The sequence below is a fragment of the Eschrichtius robustus genome, chromosome 3 (genome assembly GCF_028021215.1).
Source record: "Eschrichtius robustus isolate mEscRob2 chromosome 3, mEscRob2.pri, whole genome shotgun sequence".
Classification (NCBI taxonomy): Eukaryota; Metazoa; Chordata; class Mammalia; order Artiodactyla; family Eschrichtiidae; genus Eschrichtius; species Eschrichtius robustus.
Genome location: NC_090826.1, coordinates 51,270,191 through 51,284,818, shown reverse-complemented (window position 1 = coordinate 51,284,818; position 14,628 = coordinate 51,270,191). Strand labels below are relative to the sequence as shown.

General features: G+C 38.9%; 1 protein-coding gene across 1 annotated transcript in view; it reads left to right on the top strand.

Moving 5' to 3' along the window:
• Positions 1 to 13,656, top strand: part of C3H1orf87 (chromosome 3 C1orf87 homolog) — a 100,458-nt gene extending 86,802 nt beyond the window's left edge. The window contains 3 exon segments of the mRNA XM_068537543.1: positions 2,357 to 2,436; positions 5,680 to 5,887; positions 13,496 to 13,656. Coding sequence (XP_068393644.1) covers positions 2,357 to 2,436; positions 5,680 to 5,887; positions 13,496 to 13,656 — 449 coding nt within the window.
• Positions 13,657 to 14,628: the final 972 nt, after the last annotated feature.

Below are 14,628 nucleotides of genomic sequence, written 5' to 3'. Positions count from 1 at the left end.
CTCCCCAGGTGGGAGCATTTTAGCAGCCAGTGCTGAAGACCACTGATTTCAAGTCATTAGTTGGGGTGGGGCAGAGATGGTAGGGCTGGCTGTGTAACTCTCAGAATCCACTGGAAGCCCTGTAAAACCTGGTCCTTCCAATACCTGGAAATCTCTAGAAGCCAGCTTGGCCTATTTCCTCCAGCACAAGTCTTCAACTGGCAGTCTAGACAGATGGTTATTATTTATCCTTCCTGCTGTGTTAGAAAGAAAAAAAATCAGCTCTGCCTCAGGTTTCTCAATTTTCACATGTGCAAACCATTACCTTTTAAAATATGCTTATAGGCATTAGGAGGGAGAAAGGGAAGTTTAAAAGAGACCAGGGAGACGAGCATGCATCTTCTTCTAACAGAACTTTTAGAAGTGCAGACAGTAGAGAAACTGGACCAGGACAAACTCTAGGTTCTAGATCTTATACTAAAAGGGATAATGCATGTGAACAGTGCCCACAAAAATTCCTGGCACATCATAATTAATGTAAAGTCCTCTTTTCTGGAGAAACTAGATTGCTTAAGATCACATAAAATAACACAATAACAAATAATACTACCTTGTATTGGGCATCTTCCCTGTGTTAGGCATTTTATTAGGTAATTTTTTTAAATCTCCACAATATTATTGCAGAAAGCTATTATCATTCCCTTTTCACAACTGACAAAATTAGGATCTGAAAGCTTGCAGCTGGTAAAAGGAAGCAGCCAGATTATAACATTCAGATCTGACACCAAAGTTCATCTATAGCATCTGGGTTAGGTATGGAAGGATAAAGAGAGAAATCCTTCCTCCCATAGGGCCTGAAAAGGAATGGGAGACACAGAACTAAATATTCAGTGACTTTGTTTTCCAAACCTCAGATTAGGGCACATGATCATCCATTTAGTCAACCAACATGCAATGAGTATTTATTCTAATGCTGGGTGCTGGGACTTCAGAGAAGATTATGAAATCACATTGCCTTCTCCATCAAGAAACTGCGGGAGAAGATTCATAATGAGTTGTAGGTGCAATGTTAAAAGTCTAAGAAAAGGCTTTTTAATCCAATCTGTGAATTTATTTATATAAACATCCTTACATAGATAACACTATTAGTTAACATTTATTGAGTACTTGCCATGCTCCAAGTATTTGCTTTACATTTTCTAGTTCATTTAATCCTCACAATAACCTATAGATGGCATTATCCCCATTTTACAGAAATGGAAACTGAGACACAAAGAGGACAAGTCCCTTGCCCTAGGTCATGCAGCTAAGAGAGAAAGGAGCCAGGACTCAAACCCAAGGCATCTGACTTCAGAGCCTCTATTCTCCACCACTGTGTTATACTGTCACCCTTTCATTTAAAATTCATTGATTGAACCATTTTATTTAAAATAGCAACACCCAACTCAGAAACAATATATATTTGTTAATGGCATATTTGAATTACACATTAAATATTGAAGCTGAAGCTCCCAGAAGTCTATGCTGTGTAGTCGTCATACTGATTTATACAGTAAATGAATGTTGCCAAGTCTGATGGCAGGTGCTGAGTGATGAATTAATGATGCCCACAATAAGCCTTAGAGGATTTAAACTGAAGGTCTTTATGTCTCTTTCCTGCATCCTAAGGAAATTTCTTCTATTCATGAAGGCAGCAGCCTGAGCAGCTAGCACCTGGACAGTAAAATCTCCTGGGTTAGGGATGCCATTCAAACCTCTTCCCATATAGGACTTCTGACCATTGAAAGGAACAAGGAAGGGAGAAGACAAAGGTTTTACCTGATCCTTCAAGTGCAAACTTGGGTGGAAAGGGAGGCAGAAGTGCCTGCTTCTCTAAGAGGCAGGACCACAGGAAGAGGTCCCTTGCCACTTCCCAAACTGTAAAAGCCCTCCTGATTCAGGACAGTTCTACAGGCTGATGTCTCTGCTTATCTGGAGCTCTCTGCTCTATGCACACACCCACCATCACCTTTGCCTGGAAACTCCTATTCATCCTTCAGGTCCCCACTTTAAGTGTCACTTCCTCCAAGGAACCTTCTCTGATCCTTCACCACTCCTACCCCTAGCCCAAAAGAAATTTATTTTCACATATTCCTGTGTTGTGTTTATGGTAGTTTGTAATTAAATAATAATCTTGAGTGATTATTTAGCATTTACCTCCCCTTTGTGAGCTTCATCAGGGCAGGAACTAGATCTTTCTTATCCACCCGTGTAACCCCATCACCATTTACAATGCCAATCGCATAGCAGAGCCTCAACATTTTCTTTGCCTGGGTGTATATGTGTATGTGTTAAAATGAAGAGACCAAACTAAAACCATTTTTTCTTTCTCATCCAGGAAAGAAAGGAAAGGAAACCTCTGCTACTCCAGTGCATCCTGAAGTTAATGAGATATCTCAAGGAAAAACTGAACATATGGTATGCAGCTGGGTATACAGACCTCGGGGAAGGGCTTCACCAATCCTTCACCTTCTATTCACTGATGCTGGGTGAGGCCCTCCCTTCTGAATTTTTGATTTTCACCCAGTGCCTTGATATCAGACTATCTTTGACTTCAAGACTCTACTCCAGCAGAGAAGGAATACAGACAAACTCCTAGAGTGTGGTTGGTTTCTCTCCTAGCTGGTATGCATGCAGAAACCACTTATCACCACTCAGTGATGGGCTTGCCATTGGTCCCTGAAAGTTGAACTTGTAGCATGTGGCCAGGTGTCCTTCCAGAGCCTGTGACCAGTCCACCAACTGCCAAAAGGATGGTTGCAAGACCTATTTTAACATCTTAAGTCCAGCTTTCAGAAATTTAGGGTGACCTTTTCCCCAGACATCACATTTTAAAATGTAATGGGCTCTTTGATTTAAAAAAAAGAAAATCTGGCAAGCAGTTAAAATTCATTTTAATATTCCCAGCACTTAGCCAGGAGAAGATGCAGACAGAATTGAAAAACAGCCTGAGTTTCTCTCTTGTTGTTGTTTTTAAATGCCCGGATTAGAACATAATTCATCTTCAGATGACGGGAGGCCTCTTCATGCACTTCACACTTTGAAATATTTTAGAAAATAGTATCCATTTTGGCAAGCCTCTTGCCATGCAAGAAACAACAGCAAATGCTTTTCTCCTTGAGTGTTAAGTCTGCTGTGAATAAGATTATAAAAAATATATACTTTGCTCTTTTATTTTGCCTCTTGTTTGAGGATTTTACTGCCTCTCTGCAATAACCGAGTTTTCTCATATTCCTGTATAAGCAGCATTCGTTGTCCCACTTTTTAGAAAGGGGACTTGAAGCAGAAGTTTGGTAAAGCAACTTTCCTATTGTTCCAGGAAAATCACTCATTTATTCATTCACTTATTCATTCCGTAAACATATCTTGAGAACCAACTATGTGACAGTCACTAACCAGAACTTGAAGATACATAAATGATTATCTCACAGGCCCAGGCTCAAGATCTTTAGGGGATGGGAGAGATACTCTAACAGACAATTACACTATCCCATAATAAGTGCTATGATGGATAAAGGGGCTACAAAGAATTGCCCCTCACCTAAGCTGGGGCTGTCAGGGAAGGCTTCCCCCAAGAAGTGAAATATGAGTTGGGCCTTGGAGGATGAGTAGGAGCCTAACGCATCAAGGCATAGGTAGCAAGAAGGACTTTTACAACAGAGGAAACAGCATATATAAGGCATAAGGGCATCAAACAGCTGTATTTTTTTTTTTCTGGTTTTATGTGGCTGGAGAAAAAGATGTATACATTGAAAGAAGAGAAGCAAGAACAAGAACTTGAATGGTCTTATGGGCCAAGCAAGGAATCTGGACTTCATCCTGACACAGTGGGACCAAAACACTATAGGGTGTGTTAGTTAGTTATCTACTTACATACTTACTTCCTAGGTTTAGCTTAATTCAGGCCCATACAAATTCCCCCATTCCCTGTCTTTAGTGGTCAAAGAGAGTGTTGAACTATCTGAAGAAATATATAATTATTTAAAGTCAGTTTCTCAGCTCTAAGGACCTCTTTGAACTTTCTAAAATCATCCACCAAACTGTATGCAAATGTGTATTTATCTGGGTAGATTATCTAAAGTTTTCATTGTATTTCTAAAGTGGTCCAAAGCTCTAAAAAGTATAAGAATCACTATTCTATTTACTTTATAAAAACTTTCAGCTTCTCCCAAAATAGACTTTATCAAAGTAGAATTCTTATATATTAATCTCTTAAAATGTACTGGTCACTAGTCATCCGTATGGGTACAGTTTTGTATAGCATTATATTATTTTAAACAAGACAATTCTTCACATTCCCCAGTAGCAGCTGAATCCATGTTTGTTAACTTGGCCTCTTATTGAAATTACTATTCTTTAGAGCAATGAGATCTCCACAGCTTATATGTGAGAGGTTTGAGACAAGGTACAAAATTGGAGAAATTCAGGTATTTGAAATTTGGGAGAAGCACAGATGGTATACAAATTGGAAAGCCTAATTCTATGACAAATTAGTTAAGAATATTTGAATTACAATTAACATAAACAACTCTACAAACTTAAATTATTAGAAGGATAAGGAAGGAGCATACTATATATATATACATATATATATACATATATCTCCCCAAGGATAGAAACATAACAATAAAATCAAAGACTTGAACCTTGACCATCATCATGACTTCTTATATCTTCTCTCTTCTCTGCTGTCAGTTTCATATCCTCTCTATCTCTCTCTTCTTACCTCTCATCCAGAATGATCTCTGTTTTCCTATCTCTGGCTTTAACTCTCACAAATGGTTCCAAAATCACTGGACAATGTGTTTATTGAACATTTTGCATTAGATGCCCAGTCCTGCACTATGTGCTTAGACACATGATGGTTCTCTCTACAGACATATGGATTGAAAGGAGGGGCAATTCCTGGAAAACTGGGGTTGGGCAGATCAAACAATAGATGCTCACTCTCTCTACGTGACAGGTGACAGAATGTCTTACATGGCTCTACTGACACTCATTTGTCTCTTTATTCTAAAAAGATCTCTATTTTTTACTGGACATGGGGTTAGGATACAAAGATGAGCTAGATATAACCTCTATACCCTCGATCTAGTTTTGTGTCTACCATTCACTATATGATCTTAGTAAGTCACTTCCCCACTCTGGACTTCAGCTTCCTTTGTTAAATGAATAGGACAGACAGAACTAGAGGTGCCTTATGCTTCATTACAGTGAGCCCACAAACCAAAGATAACACCACTATTGTTTCAATCACTTTTTGTCAGAAATCTCACACTCATGGTCCAGAGGTTTACCCACCAAGAAATTATAAGCATTGCTATGGATCCCACTAGTATAAAACAGAGTAGAACATCATGAAAATCTCAGTCAGTTACAAAAACCTCTGTTTGTGTAAATCAGAAATGCAAACTGAATAAAAGTCACAATTTTATCCTTCTCTTAAAGAAAAAAGAAAATATTCAACATAGTAGTCTATATCCAGCAAGACTTGGCAGATATGGTCCTATGGTACAGAGGACTTGAAACTCATCCTCCAGCTTTAGAAAGCCAGACCTACAATAAATCTTGCTAGTTGTGTAGCCTCATGTTGGCCAAGATACTGGGGGAGCTCTGGGTTATGAATATGTTGCCAGTGAAATGTTTGTGTTGTTTTGATAGAAAACTCCAGAAAAGGATTTGCAGCCAGAAAACCCTCCTGCTGAGACTTCAGCCCCCAAAGATCTCCCGAGCACTTTGAAGATCAGGCCAGTCTCACAGCCTTTTGTCAGTCCAGTGATGAAAAACACGTCTGAAGAATGTGAGACCTGGATTGACAGGTTCAGGAGGCTAGAAAATGTCCTCTACCTGCGTGATCTGAGTAATACAGGTGAAGTGTGCACCTTACAGCTCATATGTCTTATCTTTTTTCATTTTGCACTGGGCTCCACAAATTTTTTAAATTAAGTTGCTTTACAATGTTGTATTAGTTTCTGCTGTACAGCAAAGTGAATTAGCAATATATATATATATATATATATATATACTCTTTTTTAGATTCCCTTCCCATTTAGGTCACCACAGAGCACCAAGTAGAATTCCCTGTGCTATACAGTAGGTTCTCATTAGTTATCTATTTTATATATAGTAGTGTATATATGTCAATCCCAATCTCCCAATTCATCCCACCTCCTCTTACCCCCTTAGTAACCATAAGTTTGTTTTCTATATCTGTTACTCTATTTCTGCCTTGCAAATAAGTTCATCTGTGCCATTTTTCTAGATTCCATATATAAGCAATATTATATGATATTTGTGTTTCTCTTTCTGACTTACTTCACTCTGCATGACAATCTCTAGGTCCAACCATGTCACTGCAAATGGCATTATTTCATCCCTTTTTATGGTTGAGTAATATTCCATTGTATATATGTACCACATCTTCTTTGTCCATTCAGGATGACCCTCAGAATGGGAGAAAATATTTGCAAACAAAGCAGTCGACTAGGGATTAATCTCCAAAATATACAAATAGCTCGTGCAGCTTAATATCAAAAAAAAAAGACTCAATCAAAAATGGGCAGAAGATCTAAATAGACATTTCTCTAAAGAAGACATACAGATAGCCAAAAAACACATGAAAAGGTGCTCAACATCACTAATTATTAGAGAAATGCAAATCAAAACTACAATGAGGTTCCACCTCACAGCAGTCAGCATGGCCATCATCAAAAAATCTACAAACAATAATTGCTGGAGAGGGTGTGGAGAAAAGGGAACCCTCTTATACTGTTGGCGGGAATGTAAATTGGTACAGCCGCTATGGAAAACTGTATGGATGTTCCTTAAAAAACTAAAAATAGAGCTACCATATGATCCTGCAATCCCACTCCTGGACATATATCCAAAGAAATCCATAGTTTAAAAGGATGCATACACCTCGATGTTCATTGCAGCACTATTTACAATAGCCAGGACATGGAAGCAGTCATACACCTTTCCATTTGTGTTGCAGTCAAAGAGTGGACACCTCCCTTTCTTTCACTTCTTAACAAATACAATTTGTACATAAACCATGTGCCTGGCCCTATGCTGAGCACAATCAGGAAACACAAAGATGAATCAGACATGAATCCCCCACCAGGTTGCTTACAGTTTCTCTGAGTCTAACCTACAATCCAACCTTGTAATTCCCCTGATTGAAATCATCATCATGCCTGCTAACAGGCTGAACTCTAAACTGTTTAGCAAGGCAAAAGCTGGTCCCTATCCACCTGACCAGTATTTTCTGCTTCTATTGTAATTCTTTCAGCATATCCTACCCCATCATAATGAATAACTTGCCTTCCTCAAATGTGCCTTGCTTTCTCCTGTGGCTGTGCCTTTTCTTTTTTTAAAAAATAAATTTATTTATTTATTTATTTATTTTTGGCTGCATTGGGTCTTCGTTGCTGCCATGGGTTTTCTCTAGTTGTGGCGAGCGGGGGATACTCTTCGTTGCGGTGCGCAGGCTTCTCATTACGGTGGCTTCTCTTGTTGTGGAGCATGGGCTCTAGGTGCGTGGGCTTCAGTAGTTGTGGCACACAGGCTCAGTAGTTGTGGCTCGCGGGCTCTAGAGCACAGGCTCATTAGTTGTAGCGCACGGGCTTAGCTGCTCCACGGCATGTGGAATCTTCCCAGACCAGGGCTCGAACCCGTGTCCCCTGCATTGGCAGGTGGATTCTTAACCACTGCGTCACCAGAGAAGCCCATGGCTGTGCCTTTTCTAACCCCACGCCCTCTACCTGAGCTGTCTGCCTCTCCTCTCTTCCTGCCAACTCCCCACACTGTCCACCTGGCTAATTAATGCCTAAACACCTTTTATGCTTGAACTCAAGCTCTACTCCTCTGAGACTCCCATGATTTCCCCAGACAGATTTAGGCCAACCTTTATCTGGCCTCTTAGAGTTCTTTAACACCCATTATCATATTTGATATATTGTATTTTTCTATTTGGGACTTAGTACAATCTAAGTACTAAGATACTTTTTTATCCTGAGTACCTTGCACAATTCCGTTCAACCTTTTTTTTAGGAAACAAATAAATGAATGTACATAAATAACTAAACCCAAAATAGAAGGTGATAAATGCCATTAGAGGGTGCTATGTGGGCATTCAGAGAAAGGAGAATTCCTTCCTAGTGAGGTGATAAGGTTATGTTAGTGTGAAATTGATCATTAAGGGAAAGTGCAGTTTGTATACAAAGGAATGAAATAGAGGGACCTTCCTGGTAAACATGCAAGTTAGCCAAGCAAAGCATTATGTATGAAGCTCAATACAAGGAGTTTGGTTTGAATAGAATACAAGGGCTATTAAGAAGAATATTAAATGAAAAAGGTAAAAATATAGGATGGGATCAGATCTAGGAAGGTCTTAGATGATGGACCAAGCAACTTGGATTTAATTCAAAGATAGTGAGCACATTGTGTTTCTAAGCAGGAGAGTGGTATGGTGAGGTTGTATTTCAGAAAGGTCCTTGATGGCTATGTGCAGAATGAAGGAGAAATTTAAAGCATAAAAAGGATAAAGGATGCTATTGCAATGCCTAAGTGAGATAATGAAATTCAGAACTAGGTCAGAGACCTGTGAAATGGAAGACAGGCAACACATACAAAAACACATGCACTGAAATTGTTGTACTTAACTACATACTGTCGTTCGTGAAGACTTAGCATTATATGTGGAGTCTAAAAATATGGAACACATAGAAATGGTGGTTGCCAGGAAATATGTAGAAATGTTGGTCAAAGGGTAGAAACTTTCACTTATAAGATAAATTCCAAGGATTTAACATACAGCGTGGTGACTCTCGTTAACAATATTGTGTTGTGTACTTGAAAGTTATTATGAGTAGAGCTTTAATGTAATCACCATAACAACAACAACAAAATGGTAATTATGGGAAGTAAAGGATTTGTTAACTAACCTTATTACAGTAAACATTTCATAATATATATGTGTATCAAATCATCACATTGTATACCTTAAACTTACACAATGTGATATATATCAATTACATCTCAATGAAAAAAGTTAGTGTACACATTAGTACTTTCTAGAAGTAATCATATAACAGCACTAATGCCTTTTCATTCTCTGTATGTTTTTGTTTCATTTTGCTTTGAATTTCCAATGCAAGTTAATTCTAGACCACATGAAGTATGAATACCATATAATACCCAAGGACTTCTAATAACTATACCAAAGAGAGGGGGAAAGGAAAATTTTAGATAAAATTTCATCTAGATGAATTAGAAACTCATTTATTAAACATTTGTTATGAGCCCAGCCCTGTGCTAGAGGCTGGACCAGGAGGAAAACCAGAAAGGATGAGACATAGTCTCTGGCCTCAAGCAACTTTTAGGTAAGACACAGAGGCTGCCAATAGTTCAAAGCCAGTAAAAGAAAAATTTTAAAGACAGAATAAAGTATTATAATTAAAGACACAAACTAGACTTAAAGAGTCCAAAGAAAAGACAGAAGAGATAAAAAAAAAAAGCTCAGTGAGTACTCAGAGTGGGCTTCTTGGAAGAGAGAACTTGAGCTGAACCCAGAGGAGAGGTAGACTTTGAATAGCTGGGTAGGGCATTCTGAGTGTGAAACCATCTTCTGCAAAGGTTAGAAGGTGAGAATGAGTATGATGGGGAAGAGAGTGAGAAAGACAAGACTGACGGTCATGTTGGATTGGATAGTGAAGTTGAGACCCTATTGTGAATCCTGAAGGCTGGAATGAGGCTTAATTCTCTACCCAGTGTCTACCAAAGGTTCAACCAGAGGAGAACACAGGGAAAGCTGAAATGGATCATTTAGGGAAGACACTGGGAAAAAAGGAGATCAAAAGTTTACTGAAATAACCTTTATTTCATGAGTCTGTGTATACATATCAAGACTGTGAGAGTGTTGATGGGGTTACAAACAAAAACAAAACAAAACCAAAAATCAGGTAGAGAGAAAAGACATTTCCAAAGAAACAAATGCTGAGTTTTGATGATGGGTGATGGATCATAAACTTAGTTGCTAAGAGACTCCCAAAGACTGGGACCTTTCTCATACTTCTAAACTGCTCTGGGGAAAAATGGAGTTTTGTTGACTTTGGGGCAGATTCTGGCAGATTTGAAATGACTTTCTCATGGCCTTTTCACTATTTATGCCTGTTTTCTCTGTTTCTATGAAATTCATTAGTTCCTCAATAGCCAAGGAATGTGTCAGCCAAATCTGGAAACATCTATAACTATCTTTAATGAGGAAAGAGGATTAACTGAGGTCATCTTGTTGGTTTATTAACCACAGTATTTAGCAGACCACCATGGCCCTCCTCTAGACACTGAGCAGATCATCCCTACTCTGCCCAATGATGAATCAGTGTTCTTTATTATGTGCAAGGAAATATGTAGGCCAGGGCATTCCTCATCCAGGGTGAAGGCAGAACATCCATCATCAAATTAGCGTTTCTGGGAACCTACTCTGAGCTTATTCTTTAATGGGGGTTGTCAAGAAAATATCCTTGATGAGAAAGAATAAGGAATGACTATGAATAACTGGTCATGCTTTCTAAAGAAAGATGGGTGGTTGGGATAAATATTTGAGTGACTGGTAGATTAGGAATTTTCCCAGTGAACTGAAGGCTAGATAGAAAATATTTTAGAGTTCAAGGAGGCATAGTGCAATGAGAGCCCTCAAGGACATGGGTCTGGACTTAACATACACTGCATCACTAAATCCTCACATCAACCACATGCTGAAGGGATTAATGTCCTTGTTTACAGAGGAGAAAGCCAAACTCAAAGTGATAAAATATCAGCAGGTGGGAAGTTGAGGCATAAGTCTAACCCAGTTCTATTGGACTTCCCGCTACACCAATCTCCCATCACATACCAGAAAGATCATGAGATTTTGTTTGTTGCTTTGTTGGTTTGTTTCTTTGTGTGTTTTTAACCAGATTCAAGTCCAGGCTTCACCAATTGCTGAGTCACTTATATTCGCCAAGCCTGTTTCCTCGTCTATAAAATAGGACTGATAATAATAAAACATACCTCCCAGATTTGAGAAAGGATCCAATGAGATTTAAAAGTTCTTTGTAAACTGAACATGAAGTGGATAGTAAAGAGGTTCTTATTTCTTTCATTCTAGTTCTGGTGGGACAAGGACAAGCTTCCCAGCACTAAGATGGATTGTAAGGTTATTTTATGCAGCTGTCTTGGGCATCCCCTAATGACAGCAAATTAGACAGAGATAAATTTCAGTCAATGGACTTTTGTCTGATGCGTGAATCCTCTACCAATGTTAAAACCTAGAAGATAGAAGAAAAGCCCCCCCCCACACCAGTGGTAATTCTTATATGCATTTTTTAACATTAATTCTAATTTTTAATTAAAATATAAACTAAATTATATATATAAATAATTTCTTCTAATTAAAATATTTTCTTATGTATTTTAAGTAATGATGATATAACTATTATAACTATCCTATAAAAATACCTATATTAATGAGTGCTTAATAGTTCTGGGCACTGTGCTAAGCACTTACTATTTTATTAATTTTCAAACAATTTAATTATCCCTATTTTAGAGTCAAGGAAACTGAGCCTCGAAAATTAAAGTAACTTCCTCAGTCAGACACTTACTCCAAAGTCCATGACTTATATTTCCAGAGGTAGAGTATGAGGAAATGTCTTGAGGGATCCAACCTAGACCAGGTCAAGAGCCTCCACCCAATCCAGAAAATTGCAAAGATGCAATTGGCCAACTCAAAGAAAGATATTTCTGCAGAGGAAAGGACCAACATTCTAATAGGAGAAAGAGACAGTAAATAAACCTGAATAGAATAGACAATTAAAAAACAGTGGATTGGATAGGACGGGATGGGGTGAGATGGGATAGGATGATATGGAATGAGATGGGATGGGATGGGATGGGATGGGATGGGATGGGATGGGATGGGATGGGATGGAATGGGATGGGATGGGATGGGATGGGATGGGATGGGATGGGATGGGAAGGGACAGGGCAGGACTGAACTGAATAGAACTGAATGGAATAAATCACATCAAGACCCCAGCTGTCTATAGTCCGCTGTTAAAATCACTCATTAGAGAGCAGTTCAGAGGGGAGCATCATGCTCAACTGTCCTTGCACGTTTAAATCCAAACAGAGCTTAAACAGAGATGACAGGTATCCACTATAGCCCAAATCTAATAGACTGGTCGTAGCTTTCTGCAAAATGACCAGGGGACCACTCCTTCTGGATTCTCTGAGAAAGAATTTCACAACCATTATTATAGTCTGCACAAGTACAGGAGAGTAGAAGAGCCACATGCAAGGGATGTATCTCACCCCTATAAAATACATTTAAAAGCTTGACACCTGTAGCATAGATCTTCACAATTCATGGAAAATATTTAGAAAACAATCTGAGCCCTGCTTGAAACAATCTCTTTCCCCTCATTCTATAATACAGTATGGTGGTTAAATGCATGGACTAGAACAACCTTGGGCAAGTGACTGCCCATCTCTATGCCTCAGTTTCTCTCCCTGTAAAATGGGTTGTTGTGTTAAGTGAGTTAATATTGGTAAATTGTTTGGAGCGGTGCCTGAAACATGGTAAATGTTATATATGAGTATCAGTCATTATTGTTATTGTTGTTGCACTCTAGTTAATTTTCTGCATCTCTTATCACCCCAAGGTTGGTGATCTTCCTAAGGTAACAGACTACTTCTCAAAATCCTCTCTATTCCCAAGCACAGTATCTGACATATATAAGCTCACAATTAAGGGCTTATGAATGAGTCATTGACCTTTGCTGTTGTGTTCTACACTTAAACTTCTCTCTGCAACTATCAAAATCTACTTACCCTTAGCATGGACAACACATTGGCATTGGTACATATAACACGTGGGTACCAGAGTATGTCCTGTGATAAGCACCACCATCTCTATTATACAGATCTAGACTCTAAGCCACAAGAAGTTAGGTGATTTACCTGTGATCACACAGCAAGCTGGAGGGAGTCACAGTAAATATATTTCCAGAAATGCACAAAAATGAGCTGTTTAAATCCTGCATGTCTAGGAACATGTTTGGATATTTCAGTAAGATAAACATAAACTAGAGCAATTAGGAATTGTTTTTAGCCAGCACCCCACCATTTTCAAAACTTGGTCTTTTAAAGTTTTATGGCTACGAAGAACAAGCTAAAATCGCTTTAGAGTCTACCTATGGATTATATTGGACCCCATCTCCTCCCCAAAATCACCCTCAGATTCCTCTCAACATCTATGATGCATAGCCAGGATTGTAAATATCTTTTTAGGGTGTCACTTGGTTTTTAAGAAGCTTAAAATTTCAAAATATTAGCATTTAATTCTTGCTCAGAAGTCATTCAAGCTAATGCATTTTTCTCTTTCTTGTTTTTTCCATACTCTTAAAAATCTCCCACCCACCCAACCCAATGGCAGGAGTTCTGGAGAAGGAACGAGCCAGATGCCTCATTCACAACTACAATCTCATTTACAACCTGTCCCTGAGCCCTCGGAAAGTTTACCAAGCCTTGCGGAGATTCCATGCTGGAGAAAATATGCTCTTGGAGCCAGCGCTTCAGTACTTAAAGGAGCTATGATAACAAGCCCATATTGTGAGAACAGATGTTCCCTTTGTCTCCCTTTTTACCCGGACACATGTTTCTCCTCAGCCCGAGTGCAGTGGTGGAGGCGCTGTCAGAGTTGAGGCCGATGTGGCTATTGTCGACACTTTGAACTTGGACTTGGTTTCTGGCTATGATGCTCGCTCATAAGCAGCTCAGAGTGATCCGAGGAAATGAGGTTTTCTCTTCTGAGGTGGCAAAAACCCAATTTCTTAAAATCCCCTTCTATTCTTATAAAGCTGCTGATGAATATTCAATGATTTTTTTTCTGTATTGCTGATCAAACTGTTTTTTTGCAAAACCTGCAATTCCATATAGTAAAAAACATGCTACATGTTGTCAACTCCCAAAAATGCCTGTGAAATAATAGACCTAAATACATCTTTTTTGGATGAGTAAGTCAGCCTTTCCTCTAGTCACTATTCTAGGATTTCCACATTGTAAGAAAAATAAAAGTATTAACAATATATTATCTTAATACTAAGCAGCAGAAGCAGAATTTCAAGTGAATTTTTCTGAACAAATCCAATATTTTCTCTAGTACAAAACTAGATGATGTTACACTGTCTCCAAGGATATTCTCCCAGAGTACTGAATACAAGTTTTGAGGAGGGACTCCTGGAACAAAGGATTGTGGACATAGGTAACATCTTCTTTGCTTCCTCTGGCAGGAAAACCAAGCAAAACTTTCCACCAGTTCCCACAGTTCTTCTAGTCTTAACATCCATCCCCCTGCAATTTGCACCACCCTGGCCACAACATACACACTTACATTCACATCACACCACTCAGGCAGTATGAGCTCATTGAAGGAAGCCCAGGACTTCAGAGACAGACGTATTCCCAGTACCATCATTAATGCTGAATGACCTGGATCCTGATTTTCCAATCTCCGTGCGTGGAAGACAGGATGAAGGAGTTAGATCAAGGGAAAAAGCAAACAGAAAG